The 27,976-nt window shown below is 43.4% G+C and overlaps 2 protein-coding genes across 3 annotated transcripts in view; one reads left to right on the top strand and one right to left on the bottom strand.

Annotated features, from left to right (window-relative positions):
* The window catches only part of c1h1orf35 (chromosome 1 C1orf35 homolog), a 102,095-nt gene that overhangs the window by 26,729 nt on the left and 47,390 nt on the right, over nucleotides 1-27,976 (top strand). The window lies entirely within an intron of this gene.
* Nucleotides 65-27,925, bottom strand: LOC132883188 (uncharacterized). Of its 2 annotated transcripts, none has more exons than XM_060916507.1 (6): nucleotides 27,797-27,925; nucleotides 8,754-8,867; nucleotides 8,332-8,622; nucleotides 7,967-8,248; nucleotides 3,049-3,173; nucleotides 65-1,437 (listed from the first exon to the last, which is right to left on the bottom strand). In XM_060916507.1, exons 2-6 carry the CDS (start codon nucleotides 8,812-8,814, stop codon nucleotides 1,189-1,191), a joined length of 1,008 nt encoding a protein of 335 aa, XP_060772490.1. In that variant the 5' UTR covers nucleotides 8,815-8,867; nucleotides 27,797-27,925; the 3' UTR covers nucleotides 65-1,188. The 2 variants fall into 2 exon arrangements, with proteins under 2 accessions (XP_060772490.1, XP_060772481.1); XM_060916498.1 differs by having other exon boundaries at nucleotides 8,754-8,881.

Consider the following 27,976-nt stretch of genomic DNA (forward strand, 5'->3'; position numbering starts at 1 on the left):
TCCAACCAACTGTCTTTTATTTTCTTCAAATGAATAGAAAACAGCACAAAATGGGAAGAGGCACTTCGTTCACGCTGTCCCACATGCCTCTCCCAGCAAAGTTGAATGAGTCTGCTTTAACATTTTAACATATTACACTGTTGTAGATTAAAAAAAAAGTATAAAATTATATAGAAAATTAAAACTACAGTATTAAAATAACCCTCAGTATATACTGTCATCATATTAATGTCTCATCATATAAATGAACCATGTCTCAGAATAAGATCCATGTAGTAGTGCCCTACAATCAGACTACATGGTCATTCATAGAAAACAACATTGAACATGTAAACACATGAACACTTCATGGTATTGGGAGTACATACCTTCAAATGAATAGAAAACAGCACAAAATGGGAAGAGGCACTTCGTTCATGCTGTCCCACATGCCTAACATCAAAAAGTACACAATGAAATACACAGACTCCAGACTCGAGGACAAAGGGCTAGTCAGTGCCTTGGCAAAATGATTAGCTTTGCTATTCTGTGCTCTCAAAATTCACATTACAAACGAAATGGGAAACCCCCAACAACGGTTTTTACATACACTTGTTATAATATTCATATAAGAAACAAAAAGTTCGACTTCAGTGGCATTACAACACAGGGATTACTTAATATATTTGCAGCTGCCTTAAAGTACGTACCTCTCCCAGCAAAGTTGAATGAGTCTGGCGGGAGGACGCAAGCTGCGCAAAACACCATTCACGTACACCACAAGAGGGCACTATTACCCCCAAAAATACAACATAACTCACAATACAACTCCCAATACCAGCGAATTCAAAACTACATACAGAAAAAGGATTTTGGTGAAACAAACACCAACACAAAAGAAGTTGTCACATATGACTGAAAATGAGAAAATAAAAATGTAAGTGCAGGTTTTTCTTCTCACTGTTACACTTCCACCAGGATGAGCTAGCGCGCCAGCCGCCTAGCGCATGCTAGCTCCCAGCTTGCCCGAGCGCGCTAGCTCAGTAAACTAGTAAATCCAGTAAAGGAAAAACTTGAGACTGAAAGGTTTTAACAGTCATCCAAATGACTGAACGTAAACATTGCTACAGTAACATACCAGCTACTGTTGTTGACATTAGCTAGCTTGACGTTCAAAATGGCAGACACCGTGACGTCAGGTGAAATACCTCAATTGTTGCACCGTTTGCACTTAAACGACACTTTCACCAGTTGCCCACACGCTGAACTGCTGTGGGGCTGTTTGATCTCTGCTCTCCTGTCCATTTGTGAGACATCAGCCAACTCTGCCAGTCCTATGGTTCCGTTTACAGCTGTAGACGTCTGCTTTCCTTCTACTCCATGATTAGCCTGCTGTATGAAATGATCTTCTGAAGTCCCCATGTTTAGCCGTTCTGCCTCTGGTGAGCTGTTTGAATCCTATCAGATAACCAAATACACAGAGAACACAGATCAGGAAATATATTTACACAACACAAGAAGCAAACAGGCATGTTTTTTTTTTTTAGTGAAACTAACCACCCAGGAAAACCAATGTTGGCCACTCCCATCTTGTTCAGAAGCACAGAAAGCTCGGGGAGAGGGGATAACTGCTCTGCATACTGAGAAATCAAAACCCAAAACTCCTTTCCCTCCAGCCAGAGCTTGTGCTTTAACCAGCAGGCTAGCATTAGCTGGAAAACATGCTTGACTGGCTCTGTGCCACGTTCAATGCTGCAGTAATGTCCACGTTATTCAGGAACAGGCGATAAGGTCAAATATACACACACATTCCTGCAGGTTAAGAACAGAGGTCACACCGCTAACAGAGGGAGCTCACCAGCTAATGCTAGCAAAAAGAAAAGTTATTTTTGAAGGAGAGAAAGGTTTGTCTTTTCCCCAAATCAGTAACCGTGACAGTCTCACTGATCTGCATTGACAAACTGTTCAACACTAACTGTTAGGTTTATTATGATGTAGGTTTATATAAGTATTATTCTTGACCAAGAAGGCAGTAATTTATTTGTGACAAAATTAAGGATTAATTTTGTTCAGTTAAAATGACCTTATGTCTCGGCTGGACATTGTTTGGGAACATTTTGTTTATTTTGATATGAAATGTGTATTGTTGATCAGAGATGCGTTTAGATGGCGACAGGGTCTGCGATGATATCACACACACCCACAATGGCCTTTGATATCACACACAACCGTAGCTGCACAAAGAGTTAAGACTTTATATTTTTAAGATCTTTTATTATTTTGGACTATTGCATATACTATGGCAGTGATTTAGATTTAATTGTTAGATCTATGATGCATTCAATGATTTAAGTTAGTTTTATAATTACAGAATATAATTTAGGATTGTTAAAGACATATTCTTATTTTTTGTTTACTTTCTTATAACATGTGTGTTTAAAAATTCCATCACCATCTTAAGTACATATTGCCCTACGTTATATCTGACCTGAAGGGGTGTACGTGGGCAATGACCTTTAAAATCTGTCTGTACCTTGCTATCATGTCATATCATCAGAAATGTCATTGTTATGATTTACACACATACTGATGGAGATTATTTGACCTGCCCCAAGATCAAGCTGCTCACTTGCACGCAAGTCAAACACACACACAGACACAGATATCAAAATGATGTCACTCACTCACACCCCCCCATAGACACACACATTCATCAAACAGTGATGTCATTTACACACAGATAACACTCGTATATAATAACCCTCTGTATTCTTGTCCAATTGGGGGAACTTGCGAATAAAGATGTGAACTACATTGGGGTTCCTGTCTTTCTTTGAGTCTAACCCCCCCCCAGAGCTCTGGGTGGCACGAGGGCGGGGGTCCCGAGAAGCAAGTTGACCGTTTCCGACTGGGTGAACCCAAACACTAACAGACTGAGAAAATGGCAAGAACAGCAGCAGATTATTACACACTCAGACTGACAAACATCTACTGGTTACCCCACACACACACTCATCTGAGTGATCACCTCATGGGGCTGAATGACTCAGTTACACACACATTACTTACTGCTTTTCGTTGTCTTTGCTTCACATACAGCACGACACCAATCACCATCCACAACACGAGCATCATCATCACCACCACCACCACAAACACCCACACTGGTATCCCACCACTCTCTGGTCCTGGAGCTGAAACACACAGAAAACATGTCACTAGAGTTAGTATCAGAGCTGCAACAACTAATCCAGTAAGCTGCCCATTTTTAAAGACATCATTCACATCACCAACAAAAATGTGTTAAAAGACACGGCACAGGTATCTGTTTGTGTGTGACATCACTGTGCAGTGATACAAGTGGGTTTTATAAAAATGGTCATTGTTTAGGTCTTCATGGTTCAGCATAAACCTGAAAACGAGAGCGAGTCATGCTTCCTGTGATGAAGTGGCATTGGCCATGTGGTGATGCTCTCCATCCCTGTGGTGGATTTGGGCAGGGCATCATCTTGTTGGGAGCGGCACGGGGCACCAACACAAAATAAATGAATGAAAAAAATCCAAGTATTAAGATTTGCACGATCGGTTTTCAGTCGATCATTTGCACATCAGTGATATCCTGTCACCGTGTAGATCACTGAGCCTTCCAGAGTGGCACCATGATTCTAGTTTGATCTGGGCAGCCAGAATACTTCCTGGTCTCCCACTCAGAAGTACGAGATGGGGAGAGGAGTTAGGTTGACCTTTGACCTCCGGTCTCCCCAATGGAAGCCCGAGGTAGGGGGACTGGGGGAATCTATTAAATAGTGCACAGTGTACTAATGCGGAGTAAAATCAGGTCACACTATGAAGTGCTACCAAAGAAACCACACTGTGGTTTCACTGTGGCTTTATAGTTTCACTGACGGTGTTGCATTTTTTTTTCCTGGTTTGTGTGAAATCGTTAAGAACAATATAAATCCAGTCTGTCCAGCACCAGGGTGAACTGGTTTAGTCCTGACTCAGTGTTGGGGGAGGGGCAACGTAGCGATGCTCGAGTGTGAAATCAACACAAATGGATAAGAACAGGTCTGGGGTCAGCAATCAGGTGCCCAGTTTAGGAGAAAGAGGAAAGAAGAAGAGGAGAAACGTGTAAAAGATTAAAAGGTATGCAGCGGTCATCACTTTATAAGTATAATATTATGCGTGTAATTAAATAGTCTAACACTTAGGCTTGTTAGCCTCAGTTGCTTACTGTGTGATGACAATATTCCGTTTTCTGTCCAGCTAGCTTACAGAAACATTTAATACAAGAAGACAGACTCCTCTATATCCCTCGCCCTGCAGACCAACTATACACCAAGTTTCAAGATATTCTTTGTCACATTTTTCAAGTTGTGCTGCAGGAAACCAACCCGACCTCTTTACACTGACCTCAGCAGCCCATGGCATAAACCCACCGGACCTTTGGTCCAGGGGAGCTAAAAATTAACATCTCTCACATTTCGTAGTCTCAAAAGACACATGTACATTACTGAATCAACATGTATACCAACTTTCAAGACCAAACCACTCATAGTTTTCAAGTTCTGCTCCGGAAACAAAAACTACCCCCAAGACCAAGTCTGAAATTGTTTCCATGGAAACATGAAAAATTTAAATTTCTCAAATGTCTTAGTATGAAAAGGCACATCTACATCACCTTGTTAACATGTACACCAAGTTTCAAATCCGTATCATCAATAGTTTTGGATATGCGCTCCGGAAACGAACACTGCTCTTAGAAATCTATTTATTATGTAAAAAATTTAAAAATACTTTTTTTCAAAAATCCAAAATGGCAAAAGGCACCAGTTCACATGTTGCTCGATATGTATACAAAGTTTCATGAGGATATCTTCAGTAGTTTTAAAGATATGGCCCAGAAACGAGAATGTGACGGGACGGGCGGACGGAACTCGTTTCTATAATAATTTCACACAGTTTGTTCGTACGTGTACCTTGCAGCAAAAACCTAACTAGCACATCTACTGTAATAATTCTATTGTTCATTTGTACTCGCATACACAATTTGTTTGTATTTGTCTGGTACTTTGATAAATAGATGCAAAAGACAAATTTAATATTCAGTTTAAGTGTGTGTGTTGGGGGAGGGGGGGGTTAATTGTGGATGAGGGGTTTTGTAAGCGATTGCTGTTGTTGCTATGTGGAAGTTATGTGGCATTAGCCCCGTCTCCATTACTGTTCCTCTAGTTATTGAGTGAAGACGGCGTTTTGTACACCGTGATGGTGATGAAGACCATGTTCACATGAAGATGTTGCTCTGTTCAGACCAGTGTGTCTGGACTCAGAGCTGGTAGAATCCAGGAGCGTTGTGAAAGCCGTGTGAGGGACCAAGTCATTTTAATGAACATTCAACTGTTTGCATTTCTTGAGCACTTTACTAATACACATCAGTGACAACGTTTACTTTCTCCATCATCACGCTGTGCAATAAATCCAGTGTTAGAAACGGGTGCAATATTTATGCGGCAGCAGTTTGTTTATTTCATGTCTGTTGTATCTTTCACTGCACATGGAGCGAGGAGAGATGCAGTTTCGTTCTGCTCTGCACTACTTGGTGTACGGTCTGAATAACAAAGTTGACTTTGATTTGAGTGGAGTGAGCCGGATTCCTCGCTTCCCAACTACAGTCAAGAAGACGAAACGGGGACGGTGACGTACTGTGGTGGATTTTGCTGAGGGAGATTTCTCCAGGCTGGAAAAGTTCCCTTGAAAAGGAAGTTGGCTGTCTGCCCCAACAGAGCCAGTTATTTCATCACGTCTTTACTCGCTGTTCTACCGTAATCGTGGTGCCGAGCTCAACCCTGTGGTAGCCCTCCTATACTGCGGTACTGCAGTTATTGTTGCAGTCTACACCCTCAAATGAGCGCCTACAACATGCCAAGAAGAAAGGACTGTGAGTGAGCGAAGGAGCTTCTTAGGGATGGTAAATCATTTGGGGAAGTTCATCATGATGGTGTCTGAATCCATCAAACAAAGCTGAGCTGATTGAGTTTTTGTACCAGGAGTGGCATAAAGTCACTCAAGAGCAGCGTGAAAGACTGGCGGGGAGCATGTTAACACGCATGAAAACGGTGATTAAATGTCAGGGTTATTCCATCAAGTACTGATTTCTGAACTCATCCCATGTTCAAACATATAACGCCTCTGCTCAGTGTGAGAGACTGATGGTAATAAAAATATCATTTAAAGGAAGACAGTACTCTGCCAACACTGTTTACAGTGCGGGTGGGGAGCTGTTGACCTCGACTGGGGACATTGTCGGGCGGTGGAAGGAATACTTTGAGGATCTCCTCAATCCCACCGTCATGTCTTCCACTGAGGAGACTGAGGCTGATGACTCAGAGGTGGACTCGTCCATTACCCAAGCCGAAGTCACTGAGGTGGTTTGCAAGCTCCTCGGTGGCAAGGCACCGGGGGTGGATGAGATCCGCCCTGAGTATCTCAAGTCTCTGGATGTTGTGGGGCTGTCTTGGTTGACACGCCTCTGCAACATCGCGTGGCGGTCGGGGACAGTGCCTCTGGAGTGGCAGACTGGGGTGGTGGTCCCTCTTTTTAAGAAAGGGGACCGGAGAGTGTGCTCCAATTATAGGGGAATCACACTTCTCAGCCTCCCAGGGAAAGTTTACTCCAGGGTACTGGAGAGGAGAATTCGACCAATAGTCGAACCTCGGATCCAGGAGGAACAATGCGGTTTTCGTCCTGGTCGCGGAACACTGGACCAGCTCTATACCCTTCATAGGGTGCTCGAGGGTTCATGGGAGTTTGCCCAACCAGTCCACATGTGCTTTGTGGATCTGGAGAAGGCATTCGACCGTGTCCCCCGTGGTATTCTGTGGGGGGGTGCTTCGGGAGTATGGGGTTCGGGGCTCTTTGCTAAGGGCTGTCCGGTCCCTGTACGAACGGAGCAGGAGTCTGGTTCGCATTGCCGGCAGTAAGTCAGACCTGTTCCCAGTGCATGTTGGACTCCGGCAGGGCTGCCCTTTGTCACCGGTTCTGTTCATAATTTTTATGGACAGAATTTCTAGGCGCAGCCAGGGGCCGGAAGGGATCCTGTTTGGGAACCACAGGATTTCATCTCTGCTTTTTGCGGATGATGTTGTCCTGTTGGCTTCTTCAAACCAGGACCTTCAGCATGCACTGGGGCGGTTTGCAGTCGAGTGTGAAGCGGCTGGGATGAGAATCAGCACCTCCAAGTCCGAGGCCATGGTTCTCGACCGGAAAAGGGTGGCTTGCCCTCTCCAGGTTGGTGGAGAAGTCCTGCCTCAAGTGGAGGAGTTTAAGTATCTCGGGATCTTGTTCACGAGTGAGGGAAGGATGGAGCGTGAGATCGACAGGCGGATCGGTGCAGCCTCCGCAGTGATGCGATCGCTTTACCGGTCCGTCGTGGTGAAGAAGGAGCTGAGCCAAAAGGCGAAGCTCTCAATTTACCGGTCGATCTACGTTCCGACTCTCACCTATGGTCATGAGCTTTGGGTAATGACAGAAAGAACAAGATCGCGGATACAAGCGGCTGAAATGAGTTTCCTTCGCAGGGTGGCTGGGCGCTCCCTTAGAGATAGGGTGAGAAGCACAGTCACTCGGGAGGAGCTCGGAGTAGAGCCGCTGCTCCTCCACATCGAGAGGAACCAGCTGAGGTGGCTCGGGCATCTTTTTCGGATGCCTCCTGGACGCCTCCCTGGGGAGGTGTTCCAGGCATGTCCCCCCGGGAGGAGGCCCCAGGGAAGACCCAGGACACGCTGGAGGGACTATGTCTCTCGGCTGGCCTGGGAACGCCTCGGTGTTCTTCCCGAGGAGCTGGCCGAGGTGTCTGGGGAAAGGGAAGTTTGGGCTTCCATGCTTAGACTGCTGCCTCCGCGACCCGGTCCTGGATAAGCGGAAGAAGACGAGACGAGGAAGACAGTATATTAACTATATATTATAGACAGGACAGTAATCCCCCTACCTTCAACACTGACTGCGTAAATATGAAGGTCTTCCTTCTCCTCCGGATCTCGGACGATGTAAACTCCCCCATCAGTCGACCGGACTCCTCTCAGTGTGAGAACCGTGTTAGTGAGTGATGTTCTCGAGGTGTATTCAGCTGTACAGTGGAGTGAGCTTCTGTCCACACTGCAGATCTGTTTATCTGAATCTCTGTGGTAATAGATCACCTCCACTCGCTCTGATACGTGCAAATCCAGCAGCAGATCTTCACCAGGCTTCAGCTGAACTGATGAGCTCCGTCCTGAGAAGAATAAATTAATTGTATGTAAATGTGGTCATTTCCATCAGCAGCAGGTGGTCTGTAGAGCAGGTAAAGACACTTACTGTCGATGCAGAGTCGCACATTCATGACTTTTCCATCACACCGACACGTGTACGTTTTCCTCTTACTGAAATCAGCTGCAGGGATGGTGAGGGTGAGATTTCCCTTCAGGTACTCATCATGGGACATTTTAAATCCCTCCTCTGACCAGCAGGATGTCTGATCGCACTGAGCCACTACCTGATTGTTACCGAACGGAGTCCATCTGGCCTCACGAGAGCAGGTCCGTTCACATGGCAGAGCAGCAGACTGATTAAACTTCACCCGTACTGTAGGAACAGCCGATACAGGTGCTGAAACAGAGAGAAAATACTTCACACTTGGTGTTTTTAACCCCCCAACACGTACAGGTGAGAGACAACAGTGTAATACAGGAAGCTCACATCCAAATATTACTGTGATATACCAGAGTAAAATCACTTACTAGTGATGGACATGATCGTGATTATGAAGAGGACACCGCAAAGGACACAGGAGGACATCATGTCTGAGACGCCACCACCAGCACTTCTTAAGGTTTAGTCAGCAGGGCAGTACTCTGCATATATCACACTGTACGGGTCAGAAACCAACCAGACATTCAGACTCAGCTTCTGCCCAGTCCACACTGGCATTTTTAGCCATATGGCTAACTCACTTATTCTGATTTTTCTTATAAGGGCATGTATGTCACTAGAGGCACTCTCAGGCTATCACAGTTTCACTGATTAATCAGTTTTACAATTTACCAAACATCATCTGATTTACAGTGGTGCTTGAAAGTTTGTGAACCCTTTAGAATTTTCTATATTTCTGCATAAATATGACCTAAAACATCATCAGATTTTCACACAAGTCCTAAAAGTAGATAAAGAGAACCCAGTTAAACAAATGAGACAAAAATATTATACTTGGTCATTTATTTATTGAGGAAAATGATCCAATATTACATATCTGTGAGTGGCAAAAGTATGTGAACCTTTGCTTTCAGTATCTGGTGTGACCCCCTTGTGCAGCAATAACTGCAACTAAACGTTTGCGGTAACTGTTGATCAGTCCTGCACACCGGCTTGGAGGAATTTTAGCCCGTTCCTCCGTACAGAACAGCTTCAACTCTGGGATGTTGGTGGGTTTCCTCACATGAACTGCTCGCTTCAGGTCCTTCCACAACATTTCCATTGGATTAAGGTCAGGACTTTGACTTGGCCATTCCAAAACATTCACTTTATTCTTCTTTAACCATTCTTTGGTAGAACGGCTTGTGTGCTTAGGGTCGTTGTCTTGCTGCATGACCCACCTTCTCTTGAGATTCAGTTCATGGACAGATGTCCTGACATTTTCCTTTAGAATTGGCTGGTATAATTCAGAATTCATTGTTCCATCATTGTTTGTTTCACCAAAAACATCGACACTTCTTCAGGAAATGAACTTGTGTGGTTGTATTTTGTAGTTTTATTTGCAGTAATGTTTATTAGTCCGCCACATTCCATGTGAAACAGAGAAAGCGGAGTGTCAGTGCTGCAGTTCCCTGCTCGCCCAGCAGAGGGCGGTGGTGCTCTGACTCGGCTCAGCCGTAATTCCAGTCCAGGTTCACTCCTGAGCATTGTTTTTTGTTTTTTACAAATTACCAACACATCTGAGGTAAATGCTGATGTTCCAGAGAGAGAGAGGAGGGAGAGTGAAGACGGAGAGTGAAGAGAGAGGAAGAGGGAAGAGAGAGAGGAAGAGAGAGGGAGGGAAGAGAGAGAGGAAGAGAGAAGAGAGTGAAGAGGGAGAGTGAAGAAAGAGAGTGAAGAGAGAGAGGGAAGAGTGAGAGGGAAGAGAGAGAGGAGAGAGAAGAGTGGAGAGAGAGAGGAAGAGAGGGAGAGTGGAGAGAGGAAAAGAGGGAGAGTGAAGAGAGTGAGTGAAGAGAGAGAGAGGAGGGAGAGTGAAGAGAGAAGATGGAGAGTGGAGAGAGAGGGAGAGTGAAGAGAGAGAGGAAGAGAGAGAGGGAGAGTGAAGAGAGAGAGGAAGAGAAGACGGAGAGTGGAGAGAGGAAGAGAGAGAGAGTGAAGGGAGAGTGAAGAGAGAAGACAGAGTGAAGAGAGAGAGGAAGAGAGAAGACGGAGAGTGGAGAGAGTGAAGAGAGAGGGAGTGGAGAGAGTGAAGAGAGAGGGAGAGTGAAGAGAGAAGACAGAGAGGGAGGGGGAGAGTGAAGAGAGAGGGAGGGGGAGAGAGAGGAAGAGAGAGAGGAGGGAGAGTGAAGAAAGAGAGAGAGGAGAGTGAAGAGAGAGAGGAAGAGAGAAGAGTGAGAGGAAGAGAGAGAGGAGGGAGAGTGAAGAGTGAGAGGAAGAGAGAAGAGTGAGAGGAAGAGAGAGAGGAGGGAGAGTGAGAGTGGAGAGAGAGAGAGAGGAAGAGAGTGGAGAAAGAGGGAGAGTGAAGAGAGAGGAAGAAAGGAGAGAGGGAGAGTGAAGAGTGAGTGAAGAGAGAGGGAGAGGGAAGAGAGAGAGAGGAAGAGAGGGACAGTGAAGAGAGAGAGGAAGAGAGAAGACGGAGAGTGAAGAGAGAGAGGGAGAGTGAAGAGAGAGGTGACTCAGAAGTGACTTATGGTAACTCAGGGTAACTTTTACAGTGACCGAGAAAACTAGACAATTCCCCTGCGGGAAATCGCGAGAGTGATGCAGTGCGTGAAGCCAGGCCTCTAGGTGAAAGGATCACCCGAAAGGCAGCTAGTTTTCCAAAAACTCCATAGAAAAAATGAATGGGAAATGTAGCTGAGATTTTGAGCCGTTGGTGGCGCTAGAGAGTTTCACAGAACAACGTACAAAGCAATAGGACACAGAGTCCGATCGAGCCGCACGTTTTGATATATTGCTTACCCGTGTGCGATGAACGGTTAATGAGTTATTCGCAATCAAAAATGTGTACGGAACCCATAGAAATGAATGGGATATTTCGGGTGATTTATTCGCGCCCTAGGTATAGCGCCCCCTAGTGGCCAGTTTGTCCCAATTTTTTTGCTGGCCTTTGTGAAGGGGCCCGGCATAATGCCACGAAGTTTCGTTAAGGTACGCAAAAGGGCGGCCGAGTTATGAGCAAACATCCTGATTCGCGTCTGCGCGGCCAATTTTGATTGGCTACCACGGCCAAACGGTCCTGAAACCGCAAACACCGGGCAAGTGTATTTTGCAGATTAGCACCAAGAAGCCATTGAACAAGTTTGGGAGAAAGTGGATAAAAATTGAGGGAGGAGAAGCAGTATGATTGATTTTCTCATAACTCAAAATGGCGGAAAATTTTTCAGGGTTGAAAATGACATCAAAGGGTGCGATGGACTCGGCATGGGCCAAGGATTCCAGAGATACCAAGTTTTTGAAAATCGGACCAACGGTTCAAAAGTTACAAGCAGAAATGTACCAGCGACCTCGAGCTGCGGGCGCAAATTTGATTGGCCGCCACGGCCCCACGTTAATGAAATTCTGAAAACCGGGTAATTGTGTTGTGCAGCTGAGTGCAATGGTGCAATTTACCAAGTTTGAGAGAAATGGGTCAAAAAATGAGGGAGGAGAAGCATTTTAAGTGATTTTCACAAAATGCGAAATTGCAGGAAAACTTTCCACTGTTGAAAATTTTGTCAAAGGGTGCCCTGGATTCGTCCTGGCCCAATGAGTCCAGCGAAACCAAGTTTTCGAAAATCGGACCAACGGTTCAAAAGTTACAAGCGGAAACGTACCGGCGACCTGCACCCTCGAGTTTGAGCAGTTGGTGGCGCTAGAGAGTTTAAGGCAGTGACTTGAAACTTGCTGAGACGAACCTTGAGTGTGTGAAGAAACAGTGTGCAAAATTTGACGAAGTTAAGGGGCTGCTAAGGAGACGCAGAGGGGGTCGTTTGAAGTTTTCCAAAAACTCCATAGAAATGAATGGGAAATTTACACGAGACTTTGAGCCATGGGCGGCACGGTGGTGTAGTGGTTAGCGCTGTCGCCTCACAGCAAGAAGGTCCTGGGTTCGAGCCCCGGGGCCGGCGAGGGCCTTTCTGTGCGGAGTTTGCATGTTCTCCCCGTGTCCGCGTGGGTTTCCTCCGGGTGCTCCGGTTTCCCCCACAGTCCAAAGACATGCAGGTTAGGTTAACTGGTGACTCTAAATTGAGCGTAGGTGTGAATGTGAGTGTGAATGGTTGTCTGTGTCTATGTGTCAGCCCTGTGATGACCTGGCGACTTGTCCAGGGTGTACCCCGCCTTTCGCCCGTAGTCAGATGGGATAGGCTCCAGCTTGCCTGCGACCCTGTAGAAGGATAAAGCGGCTAGAGATAATGAGATGAGAATGAGACTTTGAGCCGTTGGTGGCGCTAGAGGGTTTCACACAGGAACGTTCAAAGCAACAGCGATGAACGGTCACCGAGTTACACGCAATCAAAGTTTGCATGGAAAGATGAACAAGAATAAAATCAAAATGGCGGAAAAAGTAGGCGGGCGGAAGATGACGTCATAGGATGCGCTGGACTCGGCTGGGTCCAAGGATTCCAGGGAGACCAAGTTTTCGAAAATCGGACCAACGGTTGAAAAGTTACAAGCAGAAATGTACCGGAGACTTGAGCCGTTGGTGGCGCTAGAGGGTTTAACTGAATGTCGGTCAAAGTAATAGCACGCCGAGTCCGACCGAGCCGGACGTGTTCGTATGCAGCCTGCCTGCGTGCGATGCACCGTTATTGAGTTATTAGCAATCAAAATCGGTACGGAAGATGAATAATAAGAAAAATAATAATAATAACTAGACCGGACAATTCCCCGGGGGAAATTGTGAGAGGATGCAGTGCGCGAAGCAATTCGCTCACGCATGTTCGCTGGCCGTGAATGTGTGACCCGCAATGATGTTTCAATGCAATGATTGTGTGTGTGCTCGAGACAGCAGCCATCATGAAGAAGACCTATTCAAGAGTATGACCAAAGTGACTACAGGCGGAAATTAGCATGTACTGCTATAACCTGAGACAGACATCTGTCCTTAACACAAGGATAATGTTTAATTTGTGCACTGTCCCTTTTAAAAATAAAATAAACTCTAAACTCTAAGAAGAGTGTTTGTAGTTTGTATGTACGAACAGAAGTGTTCCTAATAAAGTGGGCGGCTAAGGTGAGGCTGACACACAAGGGCTGGAGTTTTCTACTGTTTTTTTTATGAAGGACCAGGCCTCGAACAATGACAAATAACTCGACAACGGAAGCAGCTATTCACAAAATTCTTTCACAGTGAGCGCTAGAAGGGTCTCCTGAATAAAATTATGTATTTTTTTGTTTGTACTCTTAAAAATAACGACACTAGAGCGATTTAAAAACGAGTGACTTTTCTCTCAAGTTTACAATGGGTTTCAATGAAGCCTGTCAGCTGCCCTGTCCTCAGTTTGACGCTTGTCATTCAAAAACCGTAAATCCTATCGTTTAGGTAGACACATTGTGTGAATCAGGACAAGTTTTCCTACTACTTTTGAGAAAATCATGTCTGTAGAGTGAAATTTGTGGATGAAAACACAGTTTAAGCGAGAAAGTTTGACCTTTTTTTTGAACCTCTCTCCACTCTGACCTTAACGAGGTCCACTGGTGTGTAACGCAATAGACACCCATTCAAAAGCCGGATTTTTTCCCAGAAACCACATGGCGTTTGACCCGGGACTGATCCGAAAGTGTAGAACCTAGCAGAAAAGTTGAATGCCAGATCCACAGAGGAGAAGTTTTCCTACGTTTTAGAGTTTGAATCATGCCTCTAGGTGAAAGCATGCCAGAGCAGCGGATGTTTGAAAAACGTTGGAAAAGTGCTTTTTTTTCAATTAATTCCATCGAAATGAATGGGGTTTTTTGAGACGATTTTTTCGCGACTACGTCGCGAAAAAATCGTATTCTGTAGAGAAAAGTAATAGCATAGCGAGTCCAATCAAGCCGCACGTTTTGATATATTGTTTGTCTGTGTGCGACGTACGGTTGTGTGACCTGCTATGAAGCTACAATGCCATGATTCATGTGTGTGCTTGAGACAGCCGGCCCCTCCCCTCTGTGCTCGCTTACTGAAGCCAGTCGGCATGGTAAAGGGCCTGAGCAGGTTAAAAAACACACACAAGAGTTTGTCAGGTGTCTGCTGAATTTTGCTAAGGGACAGGCCTCGAACAATGACAAATAACTCGACAACGGAAGCAGCTATTCACAAAATTCTTTCACAGTGAGCGCTAGAAGGGTTTCCTGAATAAAATGATGTATTTTTTTGTTTGTATTGTTAAAAATGAGGACGCTACAGGGAGTTAAAAACGAGTGACTTTTCAGCAACGTTTATACTGGGAGTCAATGAGGCCGCTCACCTGTGCTCTCCTCACTTTGAGGCTTGTCATTCAAAAACCGTAAATCCTATCGTTTAGGTAGACACATTGTGTGAATCAGGACAAGTTTTCCTACTACTTTTGAGAAAATCATGTCTGTAGAGTGAAATTTGTGGCTGAAAACAGAGTTTAAGCGAGAAAGTTTGACCTTTTTTTTCAAACTGTCTACACTCTAAGATAATGACCTTCACTGGTGTGTAACGCAATAGACACCCATTCAAAAGCCGGATTTTCTCCCAGAAACCACATGGCGGTTGAGCCGGGACTGATCCGAAAGTGTAGAACCTAGCAGAAAAGTTTAATGCCAGATCCACAGAGGAGAAGTTTTCCTACGTTTTAGAGTTTGAATCACGTCTCTAGGTGAAAGCATGCCAGAGCAGCGGATGTTTGAAAAACGTTGAAAAAGTGCTTTTTTTTCAATTAATTCCATAGAAATGAATGGGGTTTTTTTGGGCGATTTTTTCGCGACTACGTCGCGAAAAAATCGCAATCTATAGAGAAAAGTAATAGCATAGCGAGTCCGATCGAGCCGCACGTTTTGATATATTGTTTGTCTGTGTGCGACGTACGGTTATTGAGTTATTCGAAATCAAAATTTGCGTAGGAATAATAAAAATAAAAATAAAAATAATAATAATAAAAAGAAACACGTAGAAGAACAATAGTTGCAGTGCTTTGCACTGCAACCTATGGGCTCCCCTAGGGGAGCCCATAGGTTGCTGTGCTGCAGCACTGCATCCTAATAATAACTAGACCGGACAATTCCCCGGGGGAAATTGTGAGAGGATGCAGTGCGCGAAGCACTTCGCTCACGCATGTTCGCTGGCCGTGAATGTGTGACCCGCAATGATGTTTCAATGCAATGATTGTGTGTGTGCTCTAGACAGCAGCCATCATGAAGAAGACCTATTCAAGAGCATGAACAAAGTGACTACAGGCGGAAATTAGCATGTACTGCTATAACCTGGGACAGACATCTGTCCTTACCACAAGGATAATGTTTAATTTGTGCACTGTCCCTTTTAAAAATAAAATAAACTCTAAACACTAAGAAGAGTGTTTGTAGTTTGTATGTACGAACAGAAGTGTTCCTAATAAAGTGGGCGGCTAAGGTGAGGCTAAGACACACAAGGGCTGGAGTTTTCTACTGTTTTTTTATGAAGGACCAGGCCTCGAACAATAACAAATAACTCGACAACGGAAGCAGCTATTCACAAAATTCTTTCACAGTGAGCGCTAGAAGGGTCTCCTGAATAAAATGATGTATTTTTTTGTTTGTACTCTTAAAAATAACGACAATAGAGCGATTTAAAAACGAGTGACTTTTCTCTCATGTTTACAATGGGTTTCAATGAAGCCTGTCAGCTGCCCTGTCCTCAGTTTGACGCTTGTCATTCAAAAACCGTAAATCCTATCGTTTAGGTAGACACATTGTGTGAATCAGGACAAGTTTTCCTACAAGGATAATGTTTAATTTGTGCACTGTCCCTTTTAAAAATGAAATAAACTCTAAACTCTAAGAAGAGTGTTTGTAGTTTGTATGTACGAACAGAAGTGTTCCTAATAAAGTGGGCAGCTAAGGTGAGGCTGACACACAAGGGCTGGAGTTTTCTACTGTTTTTTTTATGAAGGACCAGGCCTCGAACAATGACAAATAACTCGACAACGGAAGGAGCTATTCACAAAATTCTTTCACAGTGAGCGCTAGAAGGGTCTCCTGAATAAAATGATGTATTTTTTTGGTTGTATTGTTAAAAATGAGGACGCTACAGGGAGTTAAAAACGAGTGACTTTTCAGCAACGTTTATACTGGGAGTCAATGAGGCCGCTCACCTGTGCTCTCCTCACTTTGAGGCTTGTCATTCAAAAACCGTAAATCCTATCGTTTAGGTAGACACATTGTGTGAATCAGGACAAGTTTTCCTACTACTTTTGAGAAAATCATGTCTGTAGAGTGAAATTTGTGGCTGAAAACACGGTTTAATTGAGAAAGTTTGAGCTTTTATTTCAAACTGTCTGCACTCTAAGCTTAATGACCCTCACTGGTGTGTAACGCAATAGACACCCATTCAAAAGCCGGATTTTCTCCCAGAAACCACATGGCGTTTGAACCGGGCCTGATCCGAAAGTGTAAAACCTAGCAGAAAAGTTGAATGCCAGATCCACAGAGGAGAAGTTTTCCTACGTTTTAGAGTTTGAATCACGTCTCTAGGTTAAAGCATGCCAGAGCAGCGGACGTTTGAAAAACGTTGAAAAAGTGCTTTTTTTCCAATTAATTCCATAGAAATGAATGGGTTTTTTTTGGGACAAGTGTGACTACTACTTTTGAGAAAATTATGTCTGTAGTGTGAAATTTGTGGCTGAAAACAGTTTAAGTTTGAAATTTTGAGCATGATGTGTGTGTTCTTGAGACAGCTTTTCCCTCTGCCCCGTCACTGGCCCCAATTGGCATGGTGATGGGCCTGAACAGGAGAGTTAAGAAACACACACAAGATTATGTCAGGTGTCTGCTGTAAATTGCTATGGACCAGGCCTCGAACAATGACAAATAACTCGACAACGGAAGCAGCTATTCACAAAATTCTTTCACAGTGAGCGCTAGAAGGGTCTCCTGAATAAAATGATGTATTTTTTTGTTTGTATTGTTAAAAATGAGGACGCTACAGGGAGTTAAAAACGAGTGACTTTTCAGCAACGTTTATACTGGGAGTCAATGAGGCCGCTCACCTGTGCTCTCCTCACTTTGAGGCTTGTCATTCAAAAACCGTAAATCCTATCGTTTAGGTAGACACATTGTGTGAATCAGGACAAGTTTTCCTACTACTTTTGAGAAAATCATGTCTGTAGAGTGAAATTTGTGGCTGAAAACAGAGTTTAAGCGAGAAAGTTTGACCTTTTTTTTCAAACTGTCTACACTCTAAGATAATGACCTTCACTGGTGTGTAACGCAATAGACACCCATTCAAAAGCCGGATTTTCTCCCAGAAACCACATGGCGGTTGAGCCGGGACTGATCCGAAAGTGTAGAACCTAGCAGAAAAGTTTAATGCCAGATCCACAGAGGAGAAGTTTTCCTACGTTTTAGAGGTTGAATCACGTCTCTAGGTGAAAGCATGCCAGAGCAGCGGATGTTTGAAAAACGTTGAAAAAGTGCTTTTTTTTCAATTAATTCCATAGAAATGAATGGGGTTTTTTTGGGCGATTTTTTCGCGACTATGTCGCGAAAAAATCGCAATCTATAGAGAAAAGTAATAGCATAGCGAGTCCGATCGAGCCGCACGTTTTGATATATTGTTTGTCTGTGTGCGACGTACGGTTATTGAGTTATTCGAAATCAAAATTTGCGTAGGAATAATAAAAATAAAAATAACTAGACCGGACAATTCCCCGGGGGAAATTGTGAGAGGATGCAGTGCGCGAAGCAATTCGGTCACGCACGTTCGCTGGCCGTGAACGTGTGACCCGCAATGATGTTTCAATGCAATGATTATGTGTGTGCTTGAGACAGCAGCCGTCATGAAGAAGAGCTATTCAACAGTACAACCAAAGTGACTACAGGCGGAAATTAGCATGTACTGCTATAACCTGGGACAGACATCTGTCCTTACCACAAGGATAATGTTTAATTTGTGCACTGTCCCTTTTAAAAATAAAATAAACTCTAAGAAGAGTGTTTGTAGTTTGTATGTACGAACAGAAGTGTTCCTAATAAAGTGGGCGGCTAAGGTGAGGCCTGTCGGCTGCCCTCCTCTCAGTTTCTCAGATCAGCGGATGTTTGAAAAAGTGCTTTTTTTTCCAATTAATTCCATAGAAATGAATGGGTTTTTTTTGGGACAAGTGTGACTACTACATTTGAGAAAATTATGTCTGTAGTGTGAAATTTGTGGCTGAAAACAGTTTAAGTTTGAAATTTTGAGCATGATGTGTGTGTTCTTGAGACAGCTTTTCCCTCTGCCCCGTCACTGGCCCCAATTGGCATGGTGATGGGCCTGAACAGGAGAGTTAAGAAACACACACAAGATTGTCAGGTGTCTGCTGTAAATTGCTATGGACCAGGCCTCGAACAATGACAAATAACTCGACAACGGAAGCAGCTATTCACAAAATTCTTTCACAGTGAGCGCTAGAAGGGTCTCCTGAATAAAATGATGTATTTTTTTGTTTGTATTGTTAAAAATGAGGACGCTACAGGGAGTTAAAAACGAGTGACTTTTCAGCAACGTTTATACTGGGAGTCAATGAGGCCGCTCACCTGTGCTCTCCTCACTTTGAGGCTTGTCATTCAAAAACCGTAAATCCTATCGTTTAGGTAGACACATTGTGTGAATCAGGACAAGTTTTCCTACTACTTTTGAGAAAATCATGTCTGTAGAGTGAAATTTGTGGCTGAAAACACGGTTTAAAAATAAAATAAACTCTAAACTCTAAGAAGAGTGTTTGTAGTTTGTATGTACGAACAGAAGTGTTCCTAATAAAGTGGGCGGCTAAGGTGAGGCTGACACACAAGGGCTGGAGTTTTCTACTGTTTTTTTTATGAAGGACCAGGCCTCAAACAATGACAAATAACTCGACAACGGAAGCAGCTATTCACAAAATTCTTTCACAGTGAGCGCTAGAAGGGTCTCCTGAATAAAATGATGTATTTTTTTGTTTGTATTGTTAAAAATGAGGACGCTACAGGGAGTTAAAAACGAGTGACTTTTCAGCAACGTTTATACTGGGAGTCAATGAGGCCGCTCACCTGTGCTCTCCTCACTTTGAGGCTTGTCATTCAAAAACCGTAAATCCTATCGTTTAGGTAGACACATTGTGTGAATCAGGACAAGTTTTCCTACTACTTTTGAGAAAATCATGTCTGTAGAGGGAAATTTGTGGCTGAAAACACGGTTTAAGCGAGAAAGTTTGAGCTTTTTTTTGAAGCCGCCTACACTCTAAGCTTAACGACCCTCACTGGTGTGTAACGCAATAGACACCCATTCAAAAGCCGGATTTTCTCCCAGAAACCACATGGCGTTTGAACCGGGCCTGATCCAAAAGTGTAAAACCTAGCAGAAAAGTTGAATGCCAGATCCACAGAGGAGAAGTTTTCCTACGTTTTAGAGTTTGAATCATGTCTCTAGGTGAAAGCATGCCAGAGCAGTGGATGTTTGAAAAACATTGAAAAAGTGCTTTTTTTTCAATTAATTCCATAGAAATGAATGGGGTTTTTTGGGGCGATTTTTTCGCGACTACGTCGCGAAAAAATCGTATTCTATAGAGAAAAGTAATAGCATAGCGAGTCCGATCGAGCCGCACGTTTTGATACATTGTTTGTCTGTGTGCGACGTACGGTTATTGTGTTACTCGAAATCAAAATTTGTGTAGGAAGAGTAACAAATATAACACTAGACCGGACAATTTCCCGGGGGAAATTGTGAGAGGATGCAGTGCGCGAAGCAATTCGGTCACGCATGTTCGCTGGCCGTGAACGTGTGACCCGCAATGACGTTTCAATGCAATGATTGTGTGTGTGCTCGAGACAGCAGCCGTCATGAAGAAGAGCTATTCAAGAGCATGAACAAAGTGACTACAGGCGGAAATTAGCATGTACTGCTATAACCTGGGACAGACATCTGTCCTTAGCACAAGGATAATGTTTAATTTGTGCACTGTCCCTTTTAAAAATAAAATAAACTCTAAACTCTAAGAAGAGTGTTTGTATTTTGTATGTACGAACAGAAGTGTTCCTAATAAAGTGGGCGGCTAAGGTGAGGCCTGTCGGCTGCCCTCCTCTCAGTTTGAGGCTTGTCATTCAAAAAGTGTAAATCCTATCGTTTAGGTAGACACATTGTGTGAAGCAGGACAAGTTTTCCTACTACTTTTGAGAAAATCATGTCTGTTTAGTGAAATTTGTGGGTGAAAATACAGTTTAAGCGAGAAAGTTTGAGCTTTTTTTTGAAGCCGCCTACACTCTGAGCTTAACGAGGTGCACTGGTGTGTAACGCAATAGACACCCATTCAAAAGCCGGATTTTCTCCCGGAACCCACATGGCGTTTGAGCCGGGCCTGATCCGAAAGTGTAGAACCTAGCAGAATAGTTGAAAGCAAGATCCACAGAGGAGAAGTTTTCCTACGTTTTAGAGTTTGAATCATGTCTCTAGGTGAAAGCATGCCAGAGCAGCGGATGTTTGAAAAACGTTGAAAAAGTGCTTTTTTTCAATTAATTCCATAGAAATGAATGGGGTTTTTTTGGACGATTTTTTCGCGACTACGTCGCGAAAAAATCGTATTCTGCAGAGAAAAGTAATAGCATAGCGAGTCCGATCGAGCCGCACGTTTTGATACATTGTTTGTCCGTGTGCGACGTACGGTTATTGTGTTACTCGAAATCAAAATTTGTGTAGGAAGAGTAACAAATATAACACTAGACCGGACAATTCCCCGGGGGAAATTGTGAGAGGATGCAGTGCGCGAAGCAATTCGCTCACGCATGTTTGCTGGCCGTGAACGTGTGACCCGCAATGATGTTTCAATGCAATGATTGTGTGTGTGCTTGAGACAGCAGCCATCATGAAGAAGAGCTATTCAACAGTATGAACAAAGTGACTACACGCGGAAATTAGCATGTACTGCTTTAACCTGGGACAGACATCTGTCCTTACCACAAGGATAATGTTTAATTTGTGCACTGTCCCTTTTAAAAATAAAATAAACTCTAAGAAGAGTGTTTGTAGTTTGTATGTACGAACAGACGTGTTCCTAATAAAGTGGGCGGCTAAGGTGAGGCCTGTCGGCTGCCCTCCTCTCAGTTTCTCAGAGCAGCGGATGTTTGAAAAAGTGCTTTTTTTTTTCCAATTAATTCCATAGAAATGAATGGGTTTTTTTGGGACAAGTGTGACTACTACTTTTGAGAAAATTATGTCTGTAGTGTGAATTTTGTGGCTGAAAACAGTTTAAGTTTGATATTTTGAGCATGATGTGTGTGTTCTTGAGACAGCTTTTCCCTCTGCCCCGTCACTGGCCCCAATTGGCATGGTGATGGGCCTGAACAGGAGAGTTAAGAAACACACACAAGATTATGTCAGGTGTCTGCTGTAAATTGCTATGGACCAGGCCTCGAACAATGACAAATAACTCGACAACGGAAGCAGCTATTCACAAAATTCTTTCACAGTGAGCGCTAGAAGGGTCTCCTGAATAAAATGATGTATTTTTTTGTTTGTATTGTTAAAAATGAGGACGCTACAGGGAGTTAAAAACGAGTGACTTTTCAGCAACGTTTATACTGGGAGTCAATGAGGCCGCTCACCTGTGCTCTCCTCACTTTGAGGCTTGTCATTCAAAAACCGTAAATCCTATCGTTTAGGTAGACACATTGTGTGAATCAGGACAAGTTTTCCTACTACTTTTGAGAAAATCATGTCTGTAGAGTGAAATTTGTGGCTGAAAACAGAGTTTAAGCGAGAAAGTTTGACCTTTTTTTTGAACCTCTCTCCACTCTGAGCTAAACGAGGTCCACTGGTGTGTAACGCAATAGACACCCATTCAAAAGCCGGATTTTCTCCCAGAAACCACATGGCGTTTGACCCGGGACTGATCCGAAAGTGTAGAACCTAGCAGAAAAGTTGAATGCCAGATCCACAGAGGAGAAGTTTTCCTACGTTTTAGAGTTTGAATCACGTCTCTAGGTGAAAGCATGCCAGAGCAGCGGACGTTTGAAAAACGTTGAAAAAGTGCTTTTTTTTCAATTAAATCCATAGAAATGAATGGGGTTTTTTTGGACGATTTTTTCGCGACTACGTCGCGAAAAAATCGTATTCTATAGAGAAAAGTAATGTACTGTTTGTTTGCATGTACTGCTATAACCTGGGACAGACATCTGTCCTTAACACAAGGATAATGTTTAATTTGTGCACTGTCCCTTTTAAAAATAAAATAAACTCTAAACTCTAAGAAGAGTGTTTGTAGTTTGTATGTACGAACAGAAGTGTTCCTAATAAAGTGGGCGGCTAAGGTGAGGCTGACACATCAAGGGCTGGAGTTTTCTACTGTTTTTTTATGAAGGACCAGGCCTCGAACAATGACAAATAACTCGACAACGGAAGCAGCTATTCACAAAATTCTTTCACAGTGAGCGCTAGAAGGGTCTCCTGAATAAAATGATGTATTTTTTGGTTTGTATTGTTAAAAATGAGGACGCTACAGGGAGTTAAAAACGAGTGACTTTTCAGCAACATTTATACTGGGAGTCAATGAGGCTGCTCACCTGTGCTCTCCTCACTTTGAGGCTTGTCATTCAAAAACCGTAAATCCTACCGTTTAGGTAGACACATTGTGTGAATCAGGACAAGTTTTCCTACTACTTTTGAGAAAATAATGTCTGTAGAGTGAAATTTGTGGCTGAAAACGGAGTTTAAGCGAGAAAGTTTGACCTTTTTTTTGAAGCCGCCTACACTCTAAGTTTAACGACCCTCACTGGTGTGTAACGCAATAGACACCCATTCAAAAGCCGGATTTTCTCCCAGAAACCACATGGCGTTTGAACCGGGCCTGATCCGAAAGTGTAAAACCTAGCAGAAAAGTTGAATGCCAGATCCACAGAGGAGAAGTTTTCCTACGTTTTAGAGTTTGAATCATGTCTCTAGGTGAAAGCATGCCAGAGCAGTGGATGTTTGAAAAACATTGAAAAAGTGCTTTTTTTTCAATTAATTCCATAGAAATGAATGGGGTTTTTTGGGGCGATTTTTTCGCGACTACGTCGCGAAAAAATCGTATTCTATAGAGAAAAGTAATAGCATAGCGAGTCCGATCGAGCCGCACGTTTTGATATATTGTTTGTCTGTGTGCGACGTACGGTTATTGAGTTATTCGAAATCAAAATTTGCGTAGGAATAATAAGAAGAAGAAGAAATACGTAGAAGAACAATAGTTGCAGTGCTTTGCACTGCAACCTATGGGCTCCCCTAGGGGAGCCCATAGGTTGCTGTGCTGCAGCACTGCATCCTAATAATAAAAAGAAACACGTAGAAGAACAATAGTTGCAGTGCTTTGCACTGCAACCTATGGGCTCCCCTAGGGGAGCCCATAGGTTGCTGTGCTGCAGCACTGCATCCTAATAATAACTAGACCGGACAATTCCCCGGGGGAAATTGTGAGAGGATGCAGTGCGCGAAGCAATTCGGTCACGCATGTTTGCTGGCCGTGAATGTGTGACCTGCAATGATGTTTCAAGGCAATGATTATGTGTGTGCTTGAGACAGCAGCCGTCATGAAGAAGAGCTATTCAAGAGTTGAACAAAGTGACTACAGGTGGAAATTAGCATGTACTGCTATAACCTGGGACAGACATCTGTCCTTACCACAAGGATAATGTTTAATTTGTGCACTGTCCCTTTTAAAAATAAAATAAACTCTAAACTCTAAGAAGAGTGTTTGTAGTTTGTATGTACGAACAGAAGTGTTCCTAATGAAGTGGGCGGCTAAGGTGAGGCCTGTCGGCTGCCCTCCTCTCAGTTTGAGGCCTGTCATTCAAAAAGTGTAAATCCTATCATTTAGGTAGACACATTGTGTTAATCAGGACAAGTTTTCCTACTACTTTTGACAAAATCATGTCTGTAGAGTGAAATTTGGGCCTGAAAACACAGTTTCAGCGAGAAAGTTTGAGCTTTTTTTTCCAAACTGTCTACACTCTGAGCTTAACGACCCTCACTGGTGTGTAACGCAATAGACACCCATTCAAAAGCCGGATTTTCTCCCGGAACCCACATGGCGTTTGAGCCGGGACTGATCCGAAAGTGTAGAACCTAGCAGAAAAGTTGAATGCCAGATCCACAGAGGAGAAGTTTTCCTACGTTTTAGAGTTTGAATCACGTCTCTAGGTGAAAGCATGCCAGAGCAGCGGATGTTTGAAAAACGTTGAAAAAGTGCTTTTTTTTCAATTAATTCCATAGAAATGAATGGGGTTTTTTTGGGACGATTTTTTCGCGACTACGTCGCGAAAAATTCGTATTCTGTAGAGAAAAGTAATAGCATAGCGAGTCCGATCGAGCCGCACGTTTTGATACATTGTTTGTCTGTGTGCGACGTACGGTTATTGTGTTACTCGAAATCAAAATTTGTGTAGGAAGAGTAACAAATATAACACTAGACCGGACAATTCCCCGGGGGAAATTGTGAGAGGATGCAGTGCGCGAAGCAATTCGCTCACGCATGTTCGCTGGCCGTGAATGTGTGACCCGCAATGATGTTTCAATGCAATGATTGTGTGTGTGCTCTAGACAGCAGCCATCATGAAGAAGAGCGATTCAAGAGCATGAACAAAGTGACTACAGGCGGAAATTAGCATGTACTGCTATAACCTGGGACAGACATCTGTCCTTACCACAAGGATAATGTTTAATTTGTGCACTGTCCCTTTTAAAAATAAAATAAACTCTAAACACTAAGAAGAGTGTTTGTAGTATGTATGTACGAACAGAAGTGTTCCTAATAAAGTGGGCGGCTAAGGTGAGGCTAAGACACACAAGGGCTGGAGTTTTCTACTGTTTTTTTATGAAGGACCAGGCCTCGAACAATAACAAATAACTCGACAACGGAAGCAGCTATTCACAAAATTCTTTCACAGTGAGCGCTAGAAGGGTCTCCTGAATAAAATGATGTATTTTTTTGTTTGTACTCTTAAAAATAACGACAATAGAGCGATTTAAAAACGAGTGACTTATCTCTCATTTTTACAATGGGTTTCAATGAAGCCTGTCAGCTGCCCTGTCCTCAGTTTGACGCTTGTCATTCAAAAACCGTAAATCCTATCGTTTAGGTAGACACATTGTGTGAATCAGGACAAGTTTTCCTACAAGGATAATGTTTAATTTGTGCACTGTCCCTTTTAAAAATAAAATAAACTCTAAACTCTAAGAAGAGTGTTTGTAGTTTGTATGTACGAACAGAAGTGTTCCTAATAAAGTGGGCGGCTAAGGTGAGGCTGACACACAAGGGCTGGAGTTTTCTACTGTTTTTTTTTATGAAGGACCAGGCCTCGAACAATGACAAATAACTCGACAACGGAAGCAGCTATTCACAAAATTCTTTCACAGTGAGCGCTAGAAGGGTCTCCTGAATAAAATGATGTATTTTTTTGTTTGTATTGTTAAAAATGACGACGCTACAGGGAGTTAAAAACGAGTGACTTTTCAGCAACGTTTATACTGGGAGTCAATGAGGCCGCTCACCTGTGCTCTCCTCACTTTGAGGCTTGTCATTCAAAAACCGTAAATCCTATCGTTTAGGTAGACACATTGTGTGAATCAGGACAAGTTTTCCTACTACTTTTGAGAAAATCATGTCTGTAGAGTGAAATTTGTGGATGAAAACACAGTTTAAGCGAGAAAGTTTGACCTTTTTTTTGAACCTCTCTCCACTCTGACCTTAACGAGGTCCACTGGTGTGTAACGCAATAGACACCCATTCAAAAGCCGGATTTTTTCCCAGAAACCACATGGCGTTTGACCCGGGACTGATCCGAAAGTGTAGAACCTAGCAGAAAAGTTGAATGCCAGATCCACAGAGGAGAAGTTTTCCTACGTTTTAGAGTTTGAATCATGCCTCTAGGTGAAAGCATGCCAGAGCAGCGGATGTTTGAAAAACGTTGGAAAAGTGCTTTTTTTTCAATTAATTCCATCGAAATGAATGGGGTTTTTTGAGACGATTTTTTCGCGACTACGTCGCGAAAAAATCGTATTCTGTAGAGAAAAGTAATAGCATAGCGAGTCCAATCAAGCCGCACGTTTTGATATATTGTTTGTCTGTGTGCGACGTACGGTTGTGTGACCTGCTATGAAGCTACAATGCCATGATTCATGTGTGTGCTTGAGACAGCCGGCCCCTCCCCTCTGTGCTCGCTTACTGTAGCCAGTCGGCATGGTAAAGGGCCTGAGCAGGTTAAAAAACACACACAAGAGTTTGTCAGGTGTCCGCTGAATTTTGCTAAGGGACAGGCCTCGAACAATGACAAATAACTCGACAACGGAAGCAGCTATTCACAAAATTCTTTCACAGTGAGCGCTAGAAGGGTTTCCTGAATAAAATGATGTATTTTTTTGTTTGTATTGTTAAAAATGAGGACGCTACAGGGAGTTAAAAACGAGTGACTTTTCAGCAACGTTTATACTGGGAGTCAATGAGGCTGCTCACCTGTGCTCTCCTCACTTTGAGGCTTGTCATTCAAAAACCGTAAATCCTATCGTTTAGGTAGACACATTGTGTGAATCAGGACAAGTTTTCCTACTACTTTTGAGAAAATAATGTCTGTAGAGTGAAATTTGTGGCTGAAAACGGAGTTTAAGCGAGAAAGTTTGACCTTTTTTTTGAAGCCGCCTACACTCTAAGTTTAACGACCCTCACTGGTGTGTAACGCAATAGACACCCATTCAAAAGCCGGATTTTCTCCCAGAAACCACATGGCGTTTGAACCGGGCCTGATCCGAAAGTGTAAAACCTAGCAGAAAAGTTGAATGCCAGATCCACAGAGGAGAAGTTTTCCTACGTTTTAGAGTTTGAATCATGTCTCTAGGTGAAAGCATGCCAGAGCAGTGGATGTTTGAAAAACATTGAAAAAGTGCTTTTTTTTCAATTAATTCCATAGAAATGAATGGGGTTTTTTGGGGCGATTTTTTCGCGACTACGTCGCGAAAAAATCGCATTCTATAGAGAAAAGTAATAGCATAGCGAGTCCGATCGAGCCGCACGTTTTGATATATTGTTTGTCTGTGTGCGACGTACGGTTATTGAGTTATTCGAAATCAAAATTTGCGTAGGAATAATAATAATAATAAGAAGAAGAAGAAATACGTAGAAGAACAATAGTTGCAGTGCTTTGCACTGCAACCTATGGGCTCCCCTAGGGGAGCCCATAGGTTGCTGTGCTGCAGCACTGCATCCTAATAATAAGAAGAAGAAGAAGTAGAAGAAGAAACGCATAGAAGAACAATAGTGATGCGTGCTCTGCACTGCATCACTAATGAAGAAGACTTTCTAACAGTTTGGCTAATTCCAACCGGATCCTCACAATGTGCACACAATTCCATCAAGTACCGAATTTCCGCATTACAGCGCATTTTAACATGAAGAAGCAGAGAATGAAAGGAGGTGCTGAATGTAGTGACCCTTACCCCGCCACGGTAACTTTCTTCTGGATGGAAGGACGGCGACCACCAAGCGGCACAGCTGCACTTCTCTTCTCTCCGCGTCCAGCGGTGTCTCCAACAGTAGCGCAACACGACACTGCTGCGCGCAAGAATGGCACAGCGCACACTGTCTGACTTTCTTACTGTTACACACACACTGACCGC

This window comes from Neoarius graeffei, chromosome 1 (assembly GCF_027579695.1).
Source record: "Neoarius graeffei isolate fNeoGra1 chromosome 1, fNeoGra1.pri, whole genome shotgun sequence".
Lineage (NCBI taxonomy): Eukaryota > Metazoa > Chordata > Actinopteri > Siluriformes > Ariidae > Neoarius > Neoarius graeffei.

Excerpts from the sequence above, each read along its gene's own strand:
- LOC132883188 (XM_060916507.1), bottom strand. The coding sequence starts at position 8,814 with ATGATGTCCTCCTGTGTCCTTTGCGGTGTCCTCTTCATAATCACGATC. Across the intron at positions 8,623-8,753 it reads CACGATCATGTCCATCACTA|CACCTGTATCGGCTGTTCCT; the intron begins GTAAGTGATTTT and ends TCTCTGTTTCAG. Across the intron at positions 1,438-3,048 it reads AGCAAAGACAACGAAAAGCA|GATTCAAACAGCTCACCAGA; the intron begins GTAAGTAATGTG and ends GTTATCTGATAG.